This window comes from Columba livia, chromosome 4, assembly GCF_036013475.1.
Source record: "Columba livia isolate bColLiv1 breed racing homer chromosome 4, bColLiv1.pat.W.v2, whole genome shotgun sequence".
Classification (NCBI taxonomy): domain Eukaryota; kingdom Metazoa; phylum Chordata; class Aves; order Columbiformes; family Columbidae; genus Columba; species Columba livia.
In genome coordinates this window covers 13,933,352-13,955,023 of record NC_088605.1, presented here as the reverse complement: position 1 = coordinate 13,955,023, position 21,672 = coordinate 13,933,352, and the positions used below count along the sequence as shown (strand labels likewise).

The window sequence follows — 21,672 nt, the reverse complement described above, 5'->3', positions numbered from 1 at the left end:
CTTGAACGAATACAATATGCTTACATTATAGCTTCAGCTTCTTGTTAAACACTGACCAGATGGTTCTAAGTGCTGGCCTGTAAACCCCTTCCCACAACAAAATCCACTGCATATGTGGGTACTTATTTGTAATTTACAAGTCCTGTGGTGCTCAGCTCCTGGACTGATGGGAAACATCAGAGCCGGGGTATTAAATCTCAACTGTGGCAGCATTTCACCCACACTGCTGCTACCACTGAACCATGAGTGAGAGAGTTTGCTCCACCTGGTACCAGCAAGTAACCATCCACTAGTCATATTCACCTCATATACACTTGTATTTTAATTGCGGGCATCTGTGCTATCACCTTATCCCCTGTAGTCTGACAAGGAGTTAAATTACTTCACATTGTAAAATAAGGCAAGGCATCATGTCCAAAGTTAATACGCTGTTCTTGCTTTAAGGTCTTGAGGTAGACTCACATTCCTGGGGAGGTATATACTCCGTAAATGCTTCTGGAAAGCTTTTCTCAGCTGTGAGGCTTTGGATCAGGCTTAGTCTGAGCTTCCTCTGGGTAATTCTCGGAGGGTTGTCTTGCATCTGTACTGATGTTTTTCGGAGTGTGATTTGCCCTACTTCACAAACTGGAGCGGTGTAGACTTGAAGCAATGCCTCCGTCCATTCCACTCAGGAAATCCTAATTCCTGAGTTCCTTATCTGAAAGAACAGATAGCTGAGCTTTATAAAACTGAAAAGCCAGCTGCCCACAAGAGCATGAAAGAGAGATGAGAATCCGAGAAGATGAGAATCTTCTACCTGAAATGATGTATCCATCCTTTCTGATAGCATTCAATCTCCCTTTGTCCCCCACAAAAGGAGGAATAAAGAAACTTTCAGTTGCTAAAGCTTTAACAAGCAGGCTAGTGAGAAAAGAGGAAGGTTCCAGTGTTATTCCGCAAGCACTCCCATTGCACACCAGAATTTTTTTGCTGGGGCAAAACTCAGCAGACCTCCTTGAGGGAGGGAAAGGAGATAACAAAAAGCAAAATAATAGCTGCTTCACTTGTGTCTGCTTGCCTGCACTGCAACAAGTTGGAATGGGTCATTGGGTTCAAAGGGAAATGAAAATGTGGTGATTTTGTTTAAGAATATCAAGTTTTTAATGATCTATGCTAATGGATAATTTGAAGGGCTTAAATCCTAATTCCAAAGAAGGAATACATGACCTCTTTTAATTCACTGATGCCTAAATATCAAATCAACATTCAAGAATACTGGCGAATTACTTTATTGCAAAGACACTGGCCTCTTTGGATACATTTCAAATAGAGCAGCTATGTAGCACTGATCTACCTTGAATCCCTTTCCAAAGAAATAAATTAAGATAAAGCTTAAGTCCTTCCAATTTCAGATAATTTTCTCAATCAATTCATAATTTAAGGTTTAAGAGGAGTGGGAGAAGTAACAAGAACAGAGAACTCTGAGCATCTTTGAAGATAGATTCCATAGGATGTATTAATCAAAAGAAAAATAAACAGTGGTATGACTGAGGATGACATAGAATTTTTCTTTTTTAATATATAATCTGAAGACATTTTAGCAATTTGATAATGCAGAAAGGACTGGATGTTCTTTGCAAGAGCTGGATTAAACCACAAAACCAGGCTGGCTTGTGAATACAACTAAACCACCTTCTTTCAGATTTAATAGGATTCATTGCTTGTTTCCACATTTCTTTCTGACCTGAATCCATTTTGAGGAAATGCAGTCTGAAACTGATGATAACAGGAGGATATAAATCTATTTTAATTAAAAATAGAGTCACAATCCCCTAAAGCAAGGCAATAAACTATTCTCTTGCACTGAAAATAAGCTGACCAGATTTCTGGATGACAAATCCAGGGTATTGTGGAGCAGGTGCTGCGATATCTTATCAGAGATTTGAGGAAGAATGCTACATTGACAAGAGAAAAAGTTTTATTATGGCTTTACATACAAGTAAGCAGCAATATCTGAACAGAGAATGGCTGTATGGTAAATAATTATGTATCTCAGATTCTGAAATCTAAGGGCAATACTAAGAAACTCCAGTTTCCAGAGATGTCTATCTGAACAGTTTTAGAGTCATAGCTCATTTAGAGATCTAATAATATTAATATATTTGATAAATATACCAAATAAAAATCATTGTGTAAGCCACCCATGGTGTTAGGTGATTTGGTGTACTAGGAATGTTTTGACAATGTCTCTCAAGATAGGATCCCTCTGGTCTTAAAACTTTTAACCACGAAAGGATGTGGCCATTGCCAAGTGTGACTGTGCCCAAACCTGAAATAATAACGTTACTTGGGTATGAATTATCCTTCACACAACTTGAAAGCATACATGTCTGCACAGTGAGGATGTTTCTGTGGGGAATACTCCTTTCACAAAAGTATTTGTGGGGGAAATGACAGGGAAAAGTTGCCAATTAATGTGTTGAATGGGTGTGTATGTGTGTGTAGAAAGAACTGTTTAACATCCTTCCCTGCCTACTTACTGCTTTCATTCTTGATGTTGCCACAACAGAACAAAGCCACCCCGTGGTTTTGTTCTCCCACCCTCAGACTCTGCCAACGTGTATTGCAGCCACAGCTGCTCCTTGGCTGTCTTCAGCAGCTCATGGAATTGGGACTTAATCTGCGACAAGATTGTATTTGTGTTTGCTCTGGATCCAGCGGGCATTTGCACATGTGCTGAAGTGTGGCTGGTGGGAAATCCCACCAAAGTCAATTGGATGTATGTGCTTAAAGTCCACCACATGCACCAGTGCTCTTCATTGGGACCGATGCCTACTGATAAATGAAATGCATTGATCCCCTTACTGCTCAACATCAGCATATAGAAGATCTCCTCCTGCCATTCTTGGACAACTGGATAACTTCTCTGTATGACATTGTCATCGTCTATTAAATCACAGTCTCTTCTGCAGCAGTCTGAGTGAGCTGTGCTGCCCATGGCACTGGTGGGAAGAGGAGAAGCATGAGGGGTGGCATGGGGAGGTACGGGAGACCTTGGTGGCTCACCAGACCACAGAGCACTTTTCCCACTATTCTTGGAAAGAGGTGGAAAAAGGGGCCTGGCAAAGGAATTGCTGGAGCCCAAAATAAACAACAAGGAAAGAGATCTAGCTTTGGGAAAGATGTGGATAGTGGCAGGAAAAGTAAGGGAAAAAGAATTGAAGAAAGTGGAGACAAACAGATGTGGAGGAAAGGATCACTGAAGTGGGCTGGAAGGTGACCTGGCAAGAGAGACCATGACAGGAATGAGACTGAAGGGAGGATGAGACAGAAATGAAGGGGATCTGTGTAAGAATTTTTAACAGGGATTCATGCTGACACTGTCTGAGGTTTCTCCTTGGTGCAGAAGAGAGCAGACCTTTGACTTGAAGGACAAGTCACAGAGAGATAGAGACTGGGTAGGACAGCAAAGCAGAATAACTTGCTTCAAGCCATACAAGAGCTGAGTGACAGCTGAATATCCTGAGTGCTTATAAACATGCATGTCCTGCCTCTCCTCTCTGTAGGGGCAGTGGAAGATTTTGATTCTCTCTATCAATAACACTTTGTTTCCTTGGCAGAAAAGGGATAACTAGAAAGGCAGGGAGCAGATGGAGACTTTTTGTTTCCCCCCTGATGGTTCTGAGCTACTAGAAATTTGTAGCTGGATGTAAAATCAGCTCCAAGGAAGCCTGGAAGGGAAATACTGTTGTGAGCTGTGTCTGTGTGGTTTTGTTTGTTTGTTTTTAGATTTCATTTAAAATGGATGAGACAATGCTTTATGGGACCATGGAATTGGAGTCATCACATTCTAAGTGATTAAAGAACAGAAATTTTTGTGTCTGTTATTGTGAAGCTTTTGTTTTTGCTTACGTCCATGCCAGGTGCTTGAGACTAGGAAGAAGTACCATACGGGACACAGCAACACGGAGCAGAGCTGATGTATTGTATGTGAGGGAGTGAAGAGGTATGAAAAGGGAGTGGGGTGGCATTTGGAGGCAGGAAGATCTGCACAGACATGTTTGCCTGGTCCAGGCAGGAGTGACTCCTCAAAGGCTCTTCAGGATCTGGCTGATGTCCACAAGAAAATTTATCCACAGATCTTGCAGGCCTGAGCACTCTAAGGCACACGAGGAGGACACTGCTGGTCCCATACATGGAAATGTCTGTAAGGTCATCTTCTTTCTCCACAAACTACAAAGCGGAGGATTGCAGACCCTTTTCCACCAGAGCCTGGGAGTTTTCTAAGCTTAACACTGTCTTGTTGGACAGATGATTCTTGGAATTTGTTTCCTTCTCTCCTAAACTTTATTTTTAGATAAGCTTTCCCCCTTCCCGCTCTATAGTTATATCCAAATCACCCATTGCTTAGCACAAGGATGCTGCTAACACAAGCTACTCTTTGTTTTGCCCAGTATTTGGCACCCTGAGCTAGCTATAAATTATACATATTTTCCTTTTCTGTCAGATCAGTGCATGGGCTTGCAAGTCCTGACAAATTTCCTCCAAATTGCTAAAGCAATAATTACATAAATCAAGATATACAGCAAATTAAGTCCTTAGTAATATGTATGATTTCAATAATTCAGGACTGTTGTGTTGCACAGGAGTCTGTGAACTGTAATCACTTCAGTTGTTGCAACTTAACCTTTGCAAAGTTTATCTGTAATAATTATATTTGAAGTAGCTTCAAGTTACTCAGTTTTATGGATTACAGGTCAAGGTTTGATTTGTTTTGTTTTATTTTGTTTTTGAAAAATGGAGCCTTTAATTCTGTCCATCTAAATCATGCTCTTGCCAAATCCATTGAGAGTTTGACCTTGTCTTACTTTGGAGCTTTGAACATTGATCATACTCAAATGATACAGTAAGACTCCAGGCTATGTGGGTATAAGCATGGTGCCCACAAAATGGCAGCTCTGAAAAGAACTAAAGCAAGAAGAAGCTGGGATCGCCTCCTGGCTTTGACTTTTCATAGTTTGGCCTGGGCTGCTGTTACGTCCTGTGATTTTGAATAAAGCATATGTGTTTTTTGTTTGCTGTGATATGGCTTTATTTTTCTCTGTGGTCTCTAACTCTGGGATGCCTGACTCACTGAGGTGACTGGCTGTTGTGTTTATAGTTGCAGTAACAGTCTAAGTCTGGGGAAAAATACTGCTGCTGTTGTTACTACTACTACTACTGCTACTACTACTGCTACTACATACATATATATATGATACACATATGTGTGTATGTACATATGTGTCCTTCCAGAAGTTGGGCATTTATCAGCTCCAGTAGACTGAGAGGAGTGTCTGGCATGGGGAAGAGTAGAAGAGGGAGCTGTTGCACTTGTGTTGTAACAGCATTGAATTATCCTGTTCTTCTGGATGTGGCCATCCAGAGCTAGAATTTCAAATTTTCAGAAATCAAACCTGTCTCAGAAAGCTCTAAAGTGGGAGTCAATCCATCCATTATGTTTTTATTAGATATGCTGTTTAGACCACCAGTTAATTTGATAGGCTCAGTGGGACTCTCATCTCTGTTGGTGATTGTAGAAACTGACGAAATAACAGTTGTGCAAATGTCCTATTTCTTGCCTCACATAATTTTTTTAATGCTAGAACACAAAATATTCTCTAAAACTTGTTAAGCTGTTTCCATTCTATTACAGTGGATATCGATTTTATTCATGCTTTCCAGATAGTTTCTGTCACTTGGATCCAATTTTTGAGATGCATGTGCCCAATCTTCAAGGTATTTGAGTGTTTAACCTTTGGAGAGTTTAGTGCTTAGGCATACTGGATAACTTTTCTGTTCAGAAAATTGCTTGAATTCAGAGGGACTGATCAACTGGTGTTGTTTATGCCTATATATCTACAAGGTACAGTTCAGTTGCATGATTCCTCTGATGTATTAGTCTGCAAGGTACTGCTAGTACTCATAAAGGTTAATTTATGAATATGTCCCCATATGATTCCAGTTAGTATTTACACACTTGAAGAAACAAGATTTTGACTTCCCTAGATATAAAAAAGATTCATATCCTTCAGGAGAACACTTTATGTAATCTTGCTGATGTTATTCTCATACTGGAACAGCATGAACCATTGGTTTTAATATGGGGATTCAGTAAAGTAAGTGCACTTTACTTGGGTACATTGCCTGGAAACACATTTCCATACAAAACTGTTCTGGAAGATCCACTTAGGAGCTCATTCTGTGGTGTGTGTTTAAATCCATTCCTACTCAGCATAACATTTAAATATAGACTTAACAAATGCCTACCTGATTTTTTGAACCAAGTCCACAGTCATTAAACAAGGTGGTGACAGGTGACAATAGTTTGTATGATGGGCCATCAAACCCTTGTATTCCCTATGGAATGGGGGAATACTTATTCATCATTAAATTGCTCCTCTTAGTGAAGGAAAAGATCCACTCTAGGTTTTAGGAGCTTCAGAAGGCTCTTTGCATCTCTTCACATGATCCCACACTGTCAAGAGGTGGTGATAGTTGTACTTTCGATATCTCAAATCTCTTCTTTACAGAGATTCAATTAGGAATTTAATTAAAAAAGGAGACAAAAGGAAATAGCTTGTCTTCCCTAGAGGAATATTCCTAACACTGAGTGTGTGGTCACAGAACAGAAGAGAAAAGAAAGCAACTGAGCATGGGAAGGCAGCAACTGCTGGAACGTCTGCCAGGGTACGGGCTGTTCCATACTATCAAGTGCTACTCAGCTCTGTGCCTTGCACAATAGTTGGGATTTTTTAATTTGTTTTTCTTTTCTCAAGGAAGATGACTTTTCTTCAAATAAAGATATTATTCAGGCTCTCCCTTCTCCCTTCTATGACAGAAACAACTGTTTCTGCTGTTGGAAGCGGGACTTAACGGAAAACTATTTTACAAGTGTAAAAATTACCAAAGAGCTCTTGTGAATGGAAAATCCCAGCTGAGCTGCTTAAAAAGATTGTCCCTCCTTACTACTGAAACTATTCTTCTGACTAAGTCTGTCTTTGATCCTTCTGTCACAGAAACTAATGTTTGGGAGAAAAAGTTGCAAGAAGAGAAACAACACTGTTAGAGTCTGTTATATAGACTAGCTTTTAATAGAGACCTTTCCCTGCTGAGAATCAAATAAACCTTTCAGATAGTGCTAACCTGTATTCCTTAGTGCTGCTCAATAGCAATATGTGCCTGCAAGAACACATGGGTGTAATTTCAGAATTAAAGAAAGGTTCAGATTGGGAGAAAGTCTAGTCCACCCTATATGCTCAAAGCAGAATCAGCTAGAGCAAGTTGCTCAGGACCTTGTCCACTTGCATTTCAAGTGCCTACAAAGATGGGAACTCTTCAGCTTCTCTGGGTAACTTGTTCTGGTGTCTGGCCACCCTCACAGCGAGAGTGATTGGGGGAAACAGAAGGGAAAGATCACTTCCTTTGAACTACTGGCAGAACTCTTTCTAATGTGGCCCATGACTACCGTTTTGCCACAAGGGCACATTGCTGGTTTATGTTCACTTCGGTGTCCACCAGGTCCTCCAGGTCCTTTTCTGCAAAGCTGTTTTCCAGCTTCTTGGACTCCAGTGTGTACCGGTGCCTGGGGTTACTCTTTTTCAGGTGCAGAACTTGTACAACAAGCCAAAACTACTGGCCCCAGTATCAACCCTTGAGGTACATCATGAGTGACTGGCCTCCAGCTGGACTTCATTCTGCTGCTCACAATTTTTGACACTGGCATTTCATCCAGTTTTCAGTCTAGCTCTCTGTTCACTTCTCTGTTCTGTACTTTAGTTTGTCTTTGATGATATTATGGTTGAAATCCTTTCTGAAATAACGTTAGACAACATCCATTGCTCTCCCATCATCCACTATCCTCATCATCTAGTTGTAGAAGTCTATCAGGTTGGTTAAGCATGATTTTCCCCTTCATAAGTCCATACCAACCACATCCAATCATCTTCTTGTCCTTCGTATGTTTGGAAGTGATTTTTCAGGAGGACTCACTCAGGGATGGAGGTGAGGCTGACCAGCCTGCAATTCCCCAAATCCTTCTTATACTATTTGAAGATAGGAGTGACCTTTGCATTGTTCTTGTCCTTGGGAACCTCCCAGAATCACCATGGCCTTTCAAAGATAATTGGGGGTGACGTCACAATGACAGAACTTGTGGGTGAAACCTCTCAGACCCCATGGACTTGAGTATGTCCAGGTTGTTTAAATGGTCCTTAAATGATCCTTGTCCACCCGGAGTAAGTTTTCTTTGCTGCAGACTTTTCTACTAGTCTCTGGGTCTTGGGATTTCTGAAGGCAGTTCTTATCATTAAAGATGGAGGTGAAAAATACAGTGAGTATCTTTGCTGTATCATTTCTCAAGAGCTTCTTTTCCCCTTTCAGCAGTGAGTCCATGCTGCTGTGGATTGACAGTCCTGTACAAGCACCCACAGGTGCTTGCCAGATCCAGCTACAGCTTTGGCTTGCCTAGCCCTGTCCCAGCATGCTCAGACAGTGTCTCTGTATTCCTCCTGGATCTTCTGACCCCTATTCTACCTCGTGTGAGCTTTCTTCTTATATTTGTATTTTATCAGGAGCTCCTTGGTCAACTGTGCAGGCCTTTTGGTCCTCTTGCTTTAGCGCCAGTAGACATCCTCTTTGAAAGACATGGAGCACAGGGAATGAAATTTCAGAGGGAATGGATTTACCATCTGCAACTTCTATAATATAATAGGATATTTATAAATTGTGTTTTAGGGGGTTGATTAGTGGGAAATAACTAAAAGGATAAATGAACACATTTTTTATTAAGTGTACTGCTTTCTGCATGCTTGGGAGAAATTTATCTCTTAGAGTTCATGCATCTTCCAGCAAAGATAAATTAAACCCAGCAATAAACTTCTCATATTCTGGACTTACAGAGAAAAAGCTGGTCCTGTTACCTTCTTGTATTACAGCAGTCTGCCTCTAATTTATCCAAAACTATCTTCAGCATCAAGTAGCATCAAAATGTGTCTGGCTGTTGTTAATAATAAACCCTGAGTCAGCTGTAGAGAGGCAGATTTCAAAATCAATGAAGCTAAGTGGAGTGGAGAAGAGAAAAATAGTCCACACAGCAGGTTTCTGACTTTCCAATCGGACTTGGTGAGTAGAAGTCATAAATTTGTGGACAGATGGAAAGCAAAAATGTTGAAATGCCAATAGCTTGACTGTGAAGCCTGTTTGAATCAACCAGCACAAAGTCTCTGAAGGGATAGCCTAGGTTCACAAAAACCCTAAAGCAAAAGGTGTAAGTTACTGTTGCCAACTTTGCTATTTTCACTTTAAATGTGCTGTTAAAACTTATGTTGTACTCATCCAGTTTCAAAAGCTGATAGCTGTTTTTCTGCTGTTTTTCTTGTGGTCCAGCTCAATGACTCAGATGCTGAGATACAGTATTATGTTTTCCAGATTGAAGCAGTGAACAAGGGTTACTTATAGCTTAAAATATCAACTTGTTTCAAATAGCAATAATAAAAGGCTACCTAGGGTTGGTTTGTTTGTTTATTTATTTATTCATTCTATGACCTATGCAGACTCCATGTGTAGGTTTTAGCATGCTGCCAGCCCATGCAAGAGTGCCCATGAGGGGAAGTGCAGGAAGTTTGTGGGTGTATCTTCTGCTGTGGGTCTCCTTTTGAGTGTAGAGCCCTGTGAGATGGAATGGCCCCCACCACAGCATCATGCTGTGGCTGTTCAGCTTCTCAGTAGATCTGTAGCTGGGTATCTGTGATCACTGGAGTCAAGGAACTGACAAGTTGCAGTACAGGAATGCTCATGGACAGCAGCACGCCCAAAATTTCCTGCATCTTGACTCTGATCGCTTCCTGTGGACATTGCAGTTTGGGACAAATGAATGTAGTGGATGATTTAAGGAAATTCTGTGCTCTGGCACAGTGCAGAAAAGGGTAGAATTTAACCTCTGCTTTGAGGAAATGAAGAGAACCCAGTGTTTATTTTCTCATATCCTTGGCAGCAAGGGAAGAAAGTTGGAAGAGAAAGATTGTCCTTGCTTACATCAGATAGGTTTTAAAACAGAAGGTAGTAAAAATGAAGCACCAGGAATGTCCAATGAGAACAGGCAATGTAAACTGCATGGCATAAAGGTATTTTACCGCACATGACTAGGTACCCAACTTGGACCTAGGCTGACACATGGCCAGTTCAGTGGGGGTTCTATTTCATTTTCCTTTAGTAGGTTTCTTTTACGAGAGTTCCCCAAAGAATGCATTCTACAATGCATCCAGCAATTGCACTATGGCAGAATAAACCATTAGCTGCTCTGCATATTCATGCAATATGCTTGTATTGACTATTCTATGTAGTTGCGTGAAAGGAAATATTACTGCTTGCTAGAGCTTCCCATTTACTGGCATCTTGACAGCAAACCCTGACAGTCAGTATGAATCCCACTTAAAATACTAGAGTTTATAACACTACAGTTAACACTTTGTGGAAATATTGTTTCCTTTCCCTTTTGGCACTGTCATCAATTTGCTGTCGGATCCTAGGCAAGATGTTTATGCTGCAGTGTTCTTATGTAGATCCTCAAAACTGCATTTAAATAAATAAATATGCAGTCTGGTTTAGAAGCATCAATGCCTAAAACAAATAATCTCTTTCTGAGTTGCTGGAGGTATTATGAGGTGTAATTAATGTACATAAAGCACTTCATGATCTTTTCTTTACCTGTCTACATCTTTATCCAGATTTTTATGCCATGCTGATGAATTATTCTAAGTTGAAAGTAATTACTGTATTTATGAAGAGATGACTGAGAAAGCCTAATAGCATAATTACCCTTATCAATAGATTTTCTTGAGAGCAACTCTTTGTTGTCCTCCTTTGACGACAGTGATGATTATAAATTATTTAGTTTGCATAACTTCTCTTCTGAATAAGATTTTTTGTGAGGGCTTAAGTGATAAAATGCCATTAAAGGATACTGGAACAAGTCTGATGCCTTTGCAGCTGATTGAGGAAAACAGTTTTGCAGAAACTGAACATAATTCTTTGAACAAACAAAGGTGCAGGATGCTCTTGCCTGGCCCTTCTTCCTTCCCAAACCCACTCTCTTACCTCGGTTCAAAGTGACTGAGGAACCTTTAGGATCAGCTAAAAATGTTTTTATGTTAGGCAATAAGCTCATTTTTTCTTATAAGTACTGAGCAGGGAGTTGGGGGGTGGGAGAGGGGTATGATGTGGCTCTGACATTCTGCCTGCCTTTTGTGGCCGTGGTGGAAGTTCACCGAGCCTTGTCTCTCCTACAAACTCTCATGCTGTGTGATTCTTTCTTTTTCGTGTATCACTTCATGACATTTTTTACCTTTGATGCAGAGGATTTCAAGGATGGTGTATGTACCCCAGACTGGCTGTAAACTCTCTCCTTGTGTCCATGCAAGGCCTGGCAAAGCTCAGGTTGCAGGCTCCTAGGACTCTTCCAAACTTGTACATTCAGATCCTTAATAAAATTGAGATGGTAGTGCTTAAAGAGGATGAAAGTGCTGAGTGAAGAAAGGTGCTATGTAAATGCAACGGTCTGCTGTACCCACCAGCTGTGTCTCAGCCCAGCTCTGAACTGCTCTAGTCAGTCATAGTCCAGGCCCAGGCTATACAACCTGGTGCTGTGTAAAGGATAAACAAAAGATACTCATAACATAATTTAGTCTAGAACTGACTTCATAGATCTTCTTAAAAAAAAATTAAAAAAAAGAAGTTTGTTATTAAAATTTTAGAGGGGACACTAAGGCAAGCAATGCACTTCACAGCAATTAAAAAACGAGCAGAACTGCTTGGGGGCAAATAGTTCCCAGATGTATAGCTAGTGACTGGGGTTATAAACCCAGAAACAGTTCCTATTCACGAAAAGAGGGAAGCTATAGAACAGCCTGAACGTATTTCTTTGCTTCCTTGACCTGGCCTCTGTGTCCTGATCAAGGAAAATTTTTTTATAAACAGTCTGCTTTACAAACTCACATCTTCTGGCTGTCTAGCTGTCTTAAGAAAGCAGAAACAGCCAAGCACTTATTTGACCTCAGAGAACTCACATTGGAGAAAAATAACTTAAATTCTGGAACTGCAGAGAAAGCTTCCTCTGTATGAAACAGTGGAAAACAAACAAGTGAAAAAAGTTACAATCTCCAAATAACATTATTTCCCTTCTGAGGTCATTATAAGTGTTTCTGTCTGACCTTGGTTTACTAAAAATTACATTCTTGCTTCCCTTTCTCACTCAATAGGAATAACACCTTTCTGGCTCATTTACCCAGTACTTATCTTATGGGAAATTCATATAGAAACTGGGCAGGTTTGAGGTCTGCTCCCTGGACTACTTCAGGGTCTGTGTTTTAATTCAGTAATAATGTGGAATGTGTTAATGATCTGCAAAGCATGTCTTTTCTCCCAGGAGAACAACTGAACCACCACATTCCCGAATCAGTCTTTTATTTATTTGTTCAGTGTTAGGAACATTTCCAGGTATTGAAACATGCCTGGCTATACTTGGAAATTCTTATAACAGTTCTGCATACAGTGTTGACCTGGGGCAGATGCCACTATTCCAAACAAGTTTTAGATGTAGGCTGGGAGATCCCATGGACCGGTGACCATATTGCCAAAAGGCAACCTGGCCACAGCCACCCTGGTCAGGAGGGCAAGTGTTTAGTAGTTAGGACATGAACTGTTTCATGTCAGAATGTGCCAGAGAAAGGTACAAAGGCGTTTAATGTGGGGGTCTAAAAGTAACCTTGTATCCTCAGTCATGCCACAGCTTGATACTGGCAGGATTTGACAGCCTGGGAGCTGGGACAGTGTCCTGGGAAGCAGGAGGTGTGAGTCACTTTGTGGAGTCCATATGAATTTAAAAAATGTGATTCTTCATTGCACAGAGTATTCAAAAACTGACACTGACTCCAGCAGGCTTTATAACTACCTGTACAGTGAATGGAGACGCCATTGTACTTCAATTGTATTTCAGTATCTGTTGCTTTTTGTTGTTGTTGGTGGTGGTGGGTTTTTTGTTTTGTTTTCTCTCAAACATTTTCTTCATTATAGAGTAGTGAGGCCAACTTGTAGTTTAGCTTTCTACATTAATCTTAAAATTTAAATTAAGAAGTCTAACAATGTCTCAAGATTAGTGAGATGATTTTTTATTTATAATCCACTATTATCAGGACATTATTGATTAATTTTTCTTTCTACACTACTTGACACTGATAAGACCTTAGGTGGATATCCGTATTTAACTTCGAGCACTGTGCTCCAAAAAGGAACCAAGTGGATTGAGCTAGAAGAAAGGCAACAAGAAGGGTAATGTTTTCTAGACCTCTGATCAATGAAGAAAGATTGAGAGACCTGGATTTGTTGAGTAGGGAGAGAGAGACAGAAGTCGTCAAATGTACTAACATCTGCTGCAAAGACAAAAAAGAACAATCCAGTCCCCATTTATTTGCTGAAAGCAATGGGCTTAAATTTTGGGAGGGCAAATTGAGTACCAGGTAAAACTTTGTAACAAAAGGAGAGTCTGGAATGGATTGATTTAAACTGCTGTAGGCTTTCTAGCATCAATTTTTTCTTAAAATCTTTCAGATCTTTAAGATCTTTCAGGAATGACCTAGGATAGCCAGGCTAGTCTTGGGCTCACAGGATGTATTAGGAGGTCTTGAATTTCTTTCTTGTTCTATGACTCTGGCTTTTTTTCCTCTGTAAGGTTTGAATATTAATGAAATGATGTCAATATATTTCAATCTATTGCAAAACACCTTTGGAGAGGTTTCTCTGCCATGCCCATGTCTGTTTGGCTTCAAAATACTCTTACCTGTCTGTACACATCCTCTTTACAGACATGTGAACACAAAACAAGATTTCAGGGTATATACGTATGTATTTATCTGTCTTCAAAAGATAGATATTTTAGTTGGTTTTCTGTTCATTGCTATATTATTTGTCTGAGGATGTACACTTACCCTATGCTGAGGAAACATAAACTGTGAAAAATCTTATCATAATGAGATCATGGCCTTTCTCTGGACATTGTTTCTGAATTTTGACTTAGCTACCAACAGCTCCCTTGCGGACTGTTTTTTTTTTTTCACTCTGTTAGGTTAATAGTAAAATCTCAAGTGGCACAGGGTTCCTGACCAGAGAAACACTAAAAGAAAAGTATTAATCTAAAAGGTTGCACAAATAAAGTTGGTGGAGCTTATCCATTGTAATTTTCACTTGCATTGCTGTATACTCCGAAATATTTTAATATGGAAAAAATTGCTGGTTTAAGTACAGTGGTTAAACATTTTAAGGTAACTGGACTGAGTACAGTTTCTTAATTATATGCTTTTAGTAATATTCTCCACTAATTAGGCAAGATGCCAGTTGACAGATTACAACAAATATGTCTTTCTTAATCCCTTCACAGTCTCCCTCTTGGTGGGGGTCCTAATGAGCACGGGCTGCCGTGTTGCAGGAATAAATGCTCGGCTGTGTGGATGGCTCCACTCCTCCTTAAATACCTGATATAATGGCACATTATAAACTTAGTAAACTTACTGTCTTTACTGAAAGAAATTAATGATTTCTTGGCAAACAACATGTGGATTTTATATATATATATATGGACTATGGCAACTTGGAAAAAGATGCTGTACATAAAAAGGGTTCATCTAATCACAAATCTCATTAAGATAGTCTGAGTGACAGCAGGTTACTGTGAACTGCAAGAGCATAGCTTAGTTTTCAGCAGACTTTCCATTAAATATGACAGACAGGATGTGAAGAGAGTCGCAGCATAAACCACAGGGAATACACTTGGTGTAAAAGCGCACCAATGACCAGACAAATCTGATTCTGGGAATAAAGTATAGAGCATGTGCAAATGGAAGATAAGCTTTTAAAGTCCATTCAAGTATGTACAGTCCCCAAAGCATCTACTTGCTTTTCTCAGCTTCTGCAGAAGTAGGATGTAACAGTACCAAACTGAGTTGTTGGTGAGTAACCATGCTAAAAGTGTATTGCAGACAGTGTGACCTTGTCAGTCATGAAAAGGCTAAAGCTACTAACTAAAGAAATGCAAATAAAGTAATGATTTGTATTCTATTTCCAGTTCCAAAGACATCTTGCAACAAATTTTGTCCCAGAGAAATTAGGCTACATGTAGTCAGCCTAGAGCAGGAGAAATATATTTAGAAGGTCATTGAAAGAATGGGAACTTTATGGGAGAAATCTGGAGTTAAGATCAAGAGTTCTATCAAAATGGTCTAGGGAAGGCTTACTTCAACAAAGCAGGATAAAGAGGAGTTATAAGAAGACCCATGCAAAAATCCTCATCAAATACTAAAATTCAGAAAATGTGTGCCCATGCATCAGAAAGAAGGAGGGGCAGAAGTGCCATGGTTACCTGCACAGACTTTAACCAAAGTCCAGTTGTAGGGATGCAGCTGAGTGGGCTTCTGTGGAAAAGAAAATGCATCTTGCTCTGCAGTTTGCTTGCCAAGTCACAAAACAAACTTTACAACAGGTTTGTGTTTAAAACATGTGACGTCTGGAGATAGAAAAAACAGCAAAAAATTAACAGGTTCAGCTGCCAGCTTCCAAGCACATGTACCACCCAGGTCGTGGGTTAGCTCTGCAAATGCCATGGCCCATCATGACTATACCACACTTTCTTTTAATGTACGTTTACCGTTTTCTTCGTATAAAGGTATGAATAGTAGGGGCTGTGGTGTGGTTTTGGTACTTGTATGGAAGTGTTTAGGCCTTGATATCATCCCAGTGCTATATGTTTCCCACGTGGTGGCTGAGTCTCTGGTTAGTGGGAGGAAAAACTTGAATGTAGAGTCTGACAGCAAATGGGTCAACTTCACCCGCATTTCTCCTTGAGCCAGGGAGCTACCAGTGCTTACGCACTTCCTGTGTGGTTATCAGGCTCCCTGCCAGCATGCTAGTAGGTGCCCTCATTCCAGAATATAGTTGCTGCTGGAGGAGTTGGCCTTGAGTATGTCCAGATGACGCAGCAAATATAGTACATTTTTTTTCCTTTGAATTAATGTTATGATTCACTTATTTCCATAACGGTTGTCAATCTGTTTGGTTCATACCTTCAGATATTCACTGGAATGGGAGGGTGATAGAGAAATTGTGATTGTCACTTAATCCCATGATTACAGAAGATGGGGTTTTTCTAAAACGTGGTGAGACCACTGAAAAAGTCACCAGAATTGGCTGTGCTGCAGATGAACAACCAGAGAATACTGTATAGGAGAGGGAGGAGCAACTTGTACAGAGGGAAGGAAGGAACTTCAGGGTAATAGCAGATACTTCCAAGGATATGGGGAAGATCCTTTCTTTATTGGCACCAAATTGCTGCCGGGTGTGAAAGTCTCATGTCCTGCAGATGCTGAAGGGACCAATGACTCTGGAACTGTTTTCTGGAAATTTTGTTAATCTTGGTAGCTCAGTGTATGGACTATTAGGAACACAATAATCTGTCCAAACATTTAATAGGCTTTCTGAGCCACTGCCTCACAGTTTACATTCTCACAACAAAGAAATGGTATTTAAAAAAAATCCACTAATTTTGTCAAAGAAATGTTTTGCAGTAAGGAAAAATTCTGCCTGTAGAAACTTACATATTGTCAAATCATGCACACACAGAGCAAAGTTTGCATTGCTACAGAAACAAAGCTAAATATGGTTTCTACAGTGAAAACAATCTGCAAGTGGCTGTGAAAAGTAAGTTTGTAAGAATAACACCTTTTGGGTTGATCTTGAAAGACATGATGTAACACAAGAATTTTGGATAAGAAAGTTGTTTTTATTTAGTTTTCCACAGAGACAAGTTACTTTCATCTCTATTCTTACAAGTCTGACATAAAAAACTATCAGCACACATACATGAGCTATGAAGAGAGACATCTGCCAGCATGGAGTTACACTTCTTTCATCAAACACTTTAAGAAAAATAAATGTGGTTCCTTCCAAGCCCATCTAATGAAAGAATAACTGCTAAAACAGGATGAAATATTGATCATAATGTATTTTCCTTATATGAATCTAGATATTCACAAAAGAGTAAAAAAAAAAAAAAATCTAATATCTAATGTTTAAACAAAACTTACTTCATACATACCTCGCCAAATGCAAAAAAATGCTCTCTAACCGTAATTTCCCTAGCAGCTCAGTAGGTATGCAAGGCATGCAGTTCATTTCCTGCCACAGCAGAGAAAAATGAGTAGGTCTGAGATAATATTGCTAGTGTGCTTGAAAAAGATCTTAGTTGTTAACGTTGTAGTTGACTATGGATACATATTTTGACTGTTTGTCTCTTTGAAAATTTCCCAGGTACAACTTTTGGGTTGACTCCATTTTAGCTCTCAATGATGGAGGGCTCAATGGGAGGCAGAACAGGATTTTCCAGAGCACTACAGTCATCAGTGAGGAACACCAAGTCCTGGAGAAATAAAGGAGAAGGCTAACAGTTATGACGGAGGCAAAAGATAGCACAATGTTGAGAAGCTGAGGCCCTGATCCAGTTTCACTCATTAGGGGATAGGGTGGAGACAGAGTGGGCTAAAAGCAGAGACTATGTCCCTGTTGGTGCATCTTGACCTACCCTTCTGCAGTAGGAGATCATGATGGTGTACAAGCTTCGGGCTTTTTCCTTCAGCTCACTCACTTCAAGCACTCTCTCACATCTGGGGTAAGCCACAAAATCACGGAGTTTTGCCAACACACAGTAATTCTGCAAAGCATGCGAAAGAGGTAAGTGTAACCCTGTACAAACACAGATTTATGTTTCGCGTCCACCACTTACAAAATTCTTACTGCCTCTGTGGGAATCTTGAATTCCTACTTCTATGCATGTGTAACCTATATAACCTTCAGTTAGGAAAATTCAGCATCAATATTTCATAACGAAGATGTTTGGTCCAAATAAGTGCTTGGAAAGGTGTGGAGACAAGTATTCATTTGCCAGCTTATTTCTTACATGCTTTAGGAAACAGCAGTGCCAATACAATCAAATCTGTTACTCTAGTTGGTGGAGTTACCTACAAAATAGTTGCACTGTTCCTCTGTTCCTGTACAATAGGCAATTCTGTGAACACCAGGCGAATTTTTTTTCGGAGTAATTTTTCTGCAGGGTCCTGACTTGCAAGACTTGATGGTCTAGTTGCCTCTGACAAAATGTGTCAGACATCTCTTGGGTTGCCTGATATTTTCTGCTTTTTAGTTACTCAGTTGAGCACTGGGAACAGAAACAAAATATGTTGGATATCCCAGGGCAGAACACAATGACCTAAACAATGTGTGCAGAAGGCTATTTCGTCTTTGCTGGGAGATAACTACTGCTGTCTTTTCTCAGTATCACACTTCCATATCCTGAGGCATACTCTTCCTTTCTGGATTCAACATGTGGTTATTTAAAACAGGAAAAGCCAGCAAGGTATTCCTGTACTTTGTATTAAAACTGCAGTGCCAGAAGCTACTCGTGATATAAAATGAAGTAGAATAATAAGTAAAGAAACTTTCTCCTGCATTTCTGCTTTTAAACTATTATTAAACTTTCATTGTACATATCTAACTTCTGAAAAGCCTCTGTCACAATAAATTAAATTCAAATTGTAATCACTTCAAAATATTGATTTCCTCATTTTTGATTTTTTAAATAAGTAAAATCTCAGAAGATCCATAGGGATTTTATTAAGGCTCAAAATAGGATTTGTGTGTTTGTTGTCACTAATCTTTCTAGTTAATTAAGCTTTAAAAATTAATTTAAAACCACTTTCCTGAGGTACAATCTTAAGAGTTATCCTCTCTTTCCATTAGCTGATTTTACTGTAGAGCAGTAAGAAAGAAGTGTGAAAACTTACATGTATGTCCAAGTACAGGCTGGGCAGCATCTCCACACATGAGTCCTGCAGGAAAGAAGAAAGACCCATTGCAATTTTGTTTAGAGATAAACTTTTGTCAAAAGCAAGCAACTCAAAGCATCTTTGCAGGAGCAGTTTTAGGTAGACTCACCACAGCTTTGGATGTCTGTAACTCCTTAAAGGACTGGGTGATTTCTTTGCTCAGAGACAACACCCTCGAATAGCAAGTTGGAGGGGCTGCGTTGGCTATCAGGGCAGCAGAGAGCAGAGCAATCAGGCTCAGCAGCATATTCATTGTGGGGAGCTTGCCAAAAGGAGGAGAAAGGGAGGAAAAAAGTTAGTTAGTGGTTAGGCAGCTACTGGTGAGCATCGACGAGTAAGTTTGACAAGTCAGCCCCCAAATAAATAGTCTCCTTCATTAATGGGAAAAAAAAAAATAAAGTGTAGGGGTGGTCCGAGCAGCAGCTTGCTGCTGTTTTAAATTTCCTGCCAACCTATGAGGCAGAGCTGCTGGCGCTTTCCTGCCCAGGGCAGGGAAGGGAGGGAGTGAGTGTAACAAAAACAAACAGTGCTGGCACTTTTCATTCCAGAAGGAAAACAACCTAGTGAGCATCTAAAGCAACAGAAATATGTGTAAGAAACAACACAGGGTTGTCAGGAGGTCATAGACCCTGATCTTATATCTGTTTTGGCATATACACCTCTTTCTTGAGAACATAATGCACAGCTGTGGGACTGCATAGACTGCAGACATGTTGACAGTATTGATCAGACTTGCTTATCATCCTTAGCAGGTATGAAAGATTACAGCAGTAAAGGAAACCTCCCAGGTCCAGAGTAATTTTCTCTTTTCAACTTATGCAGATGCTCATAATTTCTTAATCAAAACAATAGTGCTTGTTATGGCTGCTTGGGGACACCTGTGTTTTTACACATCAGTGATCTCAAACAGAATGCACACATCTCTATATGGCTGTCATAAATGTATAAAAACCATTTTGCTTTCTGAGTTGAATTTATGAGACTCTGTTGTTTTATTAGATACCAGATGGAGCTGAGAAAACCAGATGCTGGGGTGCAGGCATGGGGCTGAACATATGCTGTTCTTACATGTTAATTGTCCTGTGGAATGGAGGTACCCTTGAAGGAACTGGTTATTTCACAAGGTATACCTTCCCCACCAAAAAACCCCTCCACAGCACCTTTCAAATTCAGATTGTAACTAGGTATTAACCAAAATAATAAAGTATCTGATGAAGTACTGCAATGTTCTGGCGCTGAAATAGGCCAGGAAGGTTCATATGAAGGTAGAAGAAGGGGAAATCGCTGAACATCTATACATGAAAGGGGCTTCTCCCCAGCCATTTTAGAGAGAAAATCAGAGTCTTGAAAACTAGCTTTGGGGAAAAGGAAGCATTTATGTGTTGCAGAGGACTCTGACTTAAATCCACCAAAACACCTGGAGAAAACAAGCAAAGAGAGCTTCATACTACTTCATACTACTACTTGGAATACAATTATTTGCTTTCATAAAGAATGATTGGTTTAGTAACATTAAGTGCTCCTGAAGATTAAAGTGGTAGATGCTTGGACAGGAAAGAAAAGTTGGCTGTGGGGAATTTAGGACTGGCCTTGCAGAATGGGCTGCTGGGTCTTATCTTCAGGAAAGGGAGTTGCCTAGACAAGTGAATTGAAGAGGACAAGAAACCTTCTGAGATGGCCCCAAGCAGCTGGATCAAAGATTTAAACACAACTGCCTACTGGCTGTCCAAGGAAAGGATGCTACTTACTGTGGGCCTTGCCGGTAAAGAAACAGACTCTTAATCACCATCTCATTACTGTAAAGAGTAGCTGTTGGTAGGAGTGAAATATTATCCTTCTATCACATTCTTGTTTGGCAAACTGCTAAAATGTGGTTACTCTGTCACAAAAGCAGTCTTCTGAACAGCTTAAATGGTTTCCCAGTACAAGAAGTCAGCAATCCAACTCCTGCTAAGGATGTCTTCAAAATGAAGCTTCTTTTTTTAAAATGAGAGCAACATTCTCTTTTTTGGTGTTTTACCTATATTAAGCCTACAGTAATGACTCCATTTCAATCTGCAAATACTATGGATCATGTTCTAAAAGATAGTTAGATGTCAAAATGGTTGTGACACATGTGACCTCATGGTGACTCTGACATGAAACACCAGCAAAACAATGTCCTGTGTCCTGGCCATATTCAGGCAGCTGAAAGCTATTTAAAAATCTGTCTTTAGGAGAATCTTGAAGGTGTCAACACTGATTTGGAATGACATTATGAACTTTGGTTGCCTAGGGCCAGAGAAGCATGTGTGCAACTTCCTATGGCCTAATGCAATCCCCTGTCTCCCAGGTCAGGGTGCAAGCCCCATGACACAGAAACCTCACCTGGTGGCATATTTCAGAGAACCTGGCATGAATGCTGAATACCACCTATTGCAGTCACAGCCCTCAGCTCTGAGAAGGCATTCAGAAGAGGAAATGCTCAGCACTTGCATAACACTGAGGGCTTACAATCTTTGCCCCCAAATTAGGAGACCTGAAATTAATTTCTTTCCCAGTTTCTGAAGGTGCAGGGTGTTGGGTTGGGTGGCCATATTCTGAGATAGTGACAAAGGGAAGGGGGAGGAAAGGACTGGCACCCGCTGTTCATATTTCTGCACTTGAAGTCTGCCTAGCCCCACACTTATATCCTGCAGAACCATGACTCTTGTCTGAAGAGGTGAGATTTGCTCTGTCTTACAAACTTGGA

General features: G+C 40.2%; 1 protein-coding gene across 1 annotated transcript; it reads right to left on the bottom strand.

Moving 5' to 3' along the window:
• Positions 1-16,822: 16,822 nt before the first annotated feature.
• Positions 16,823-19,431, bottom strand: CYTL1 (cytokine like 1). Its single transcript, XM_005501332.3, has 4 exons — positions 19,051-19,431; positions 18,900-18,944; positions 17,642-17,770; positions 16,823-17,479 (listed from the first exon to the last, which is right to left on the bottom strand). Exons 1-4 carry the CDS (start codon positions 19,192-19,194, stop codon positions 17,396-17,398), a joined length of 402 nt encoding a protein of 133 aa, XP_005501389.2. The 5' UTR covers positions 19,195-19,431; the 3' UTR covers positions 16,823-17,395.
• Positions 19,432-21,672: the final 2,241 nt, after the last annotated feature.

Excerpts from the sequence above, each read along its gene's own strand:
- CYTL1 (XM_005501332.3), bottom strand. The coding sequence starts at position 19,194 with ATGAATATGCTGCTGAGCCTGATTGCTCTGCTCTCTGCTGCCCTGATA. Across the intron at positions 17,771-18,899 it reads GCCTGTACTTGGACATACAT|AATTACTGTGTGTTGGCAAA; the intron begins GTAAGTTTTCAC and ends CATGCTTTGCAG. Across the intron at positions 17,480-17,641 it reads TGATCTCCTACTGCAGAAGG|GACTTGGTGTTCCTCACTGA; the intron begins GTAGGTCAAGAT and ends TTATTTCTCCAG.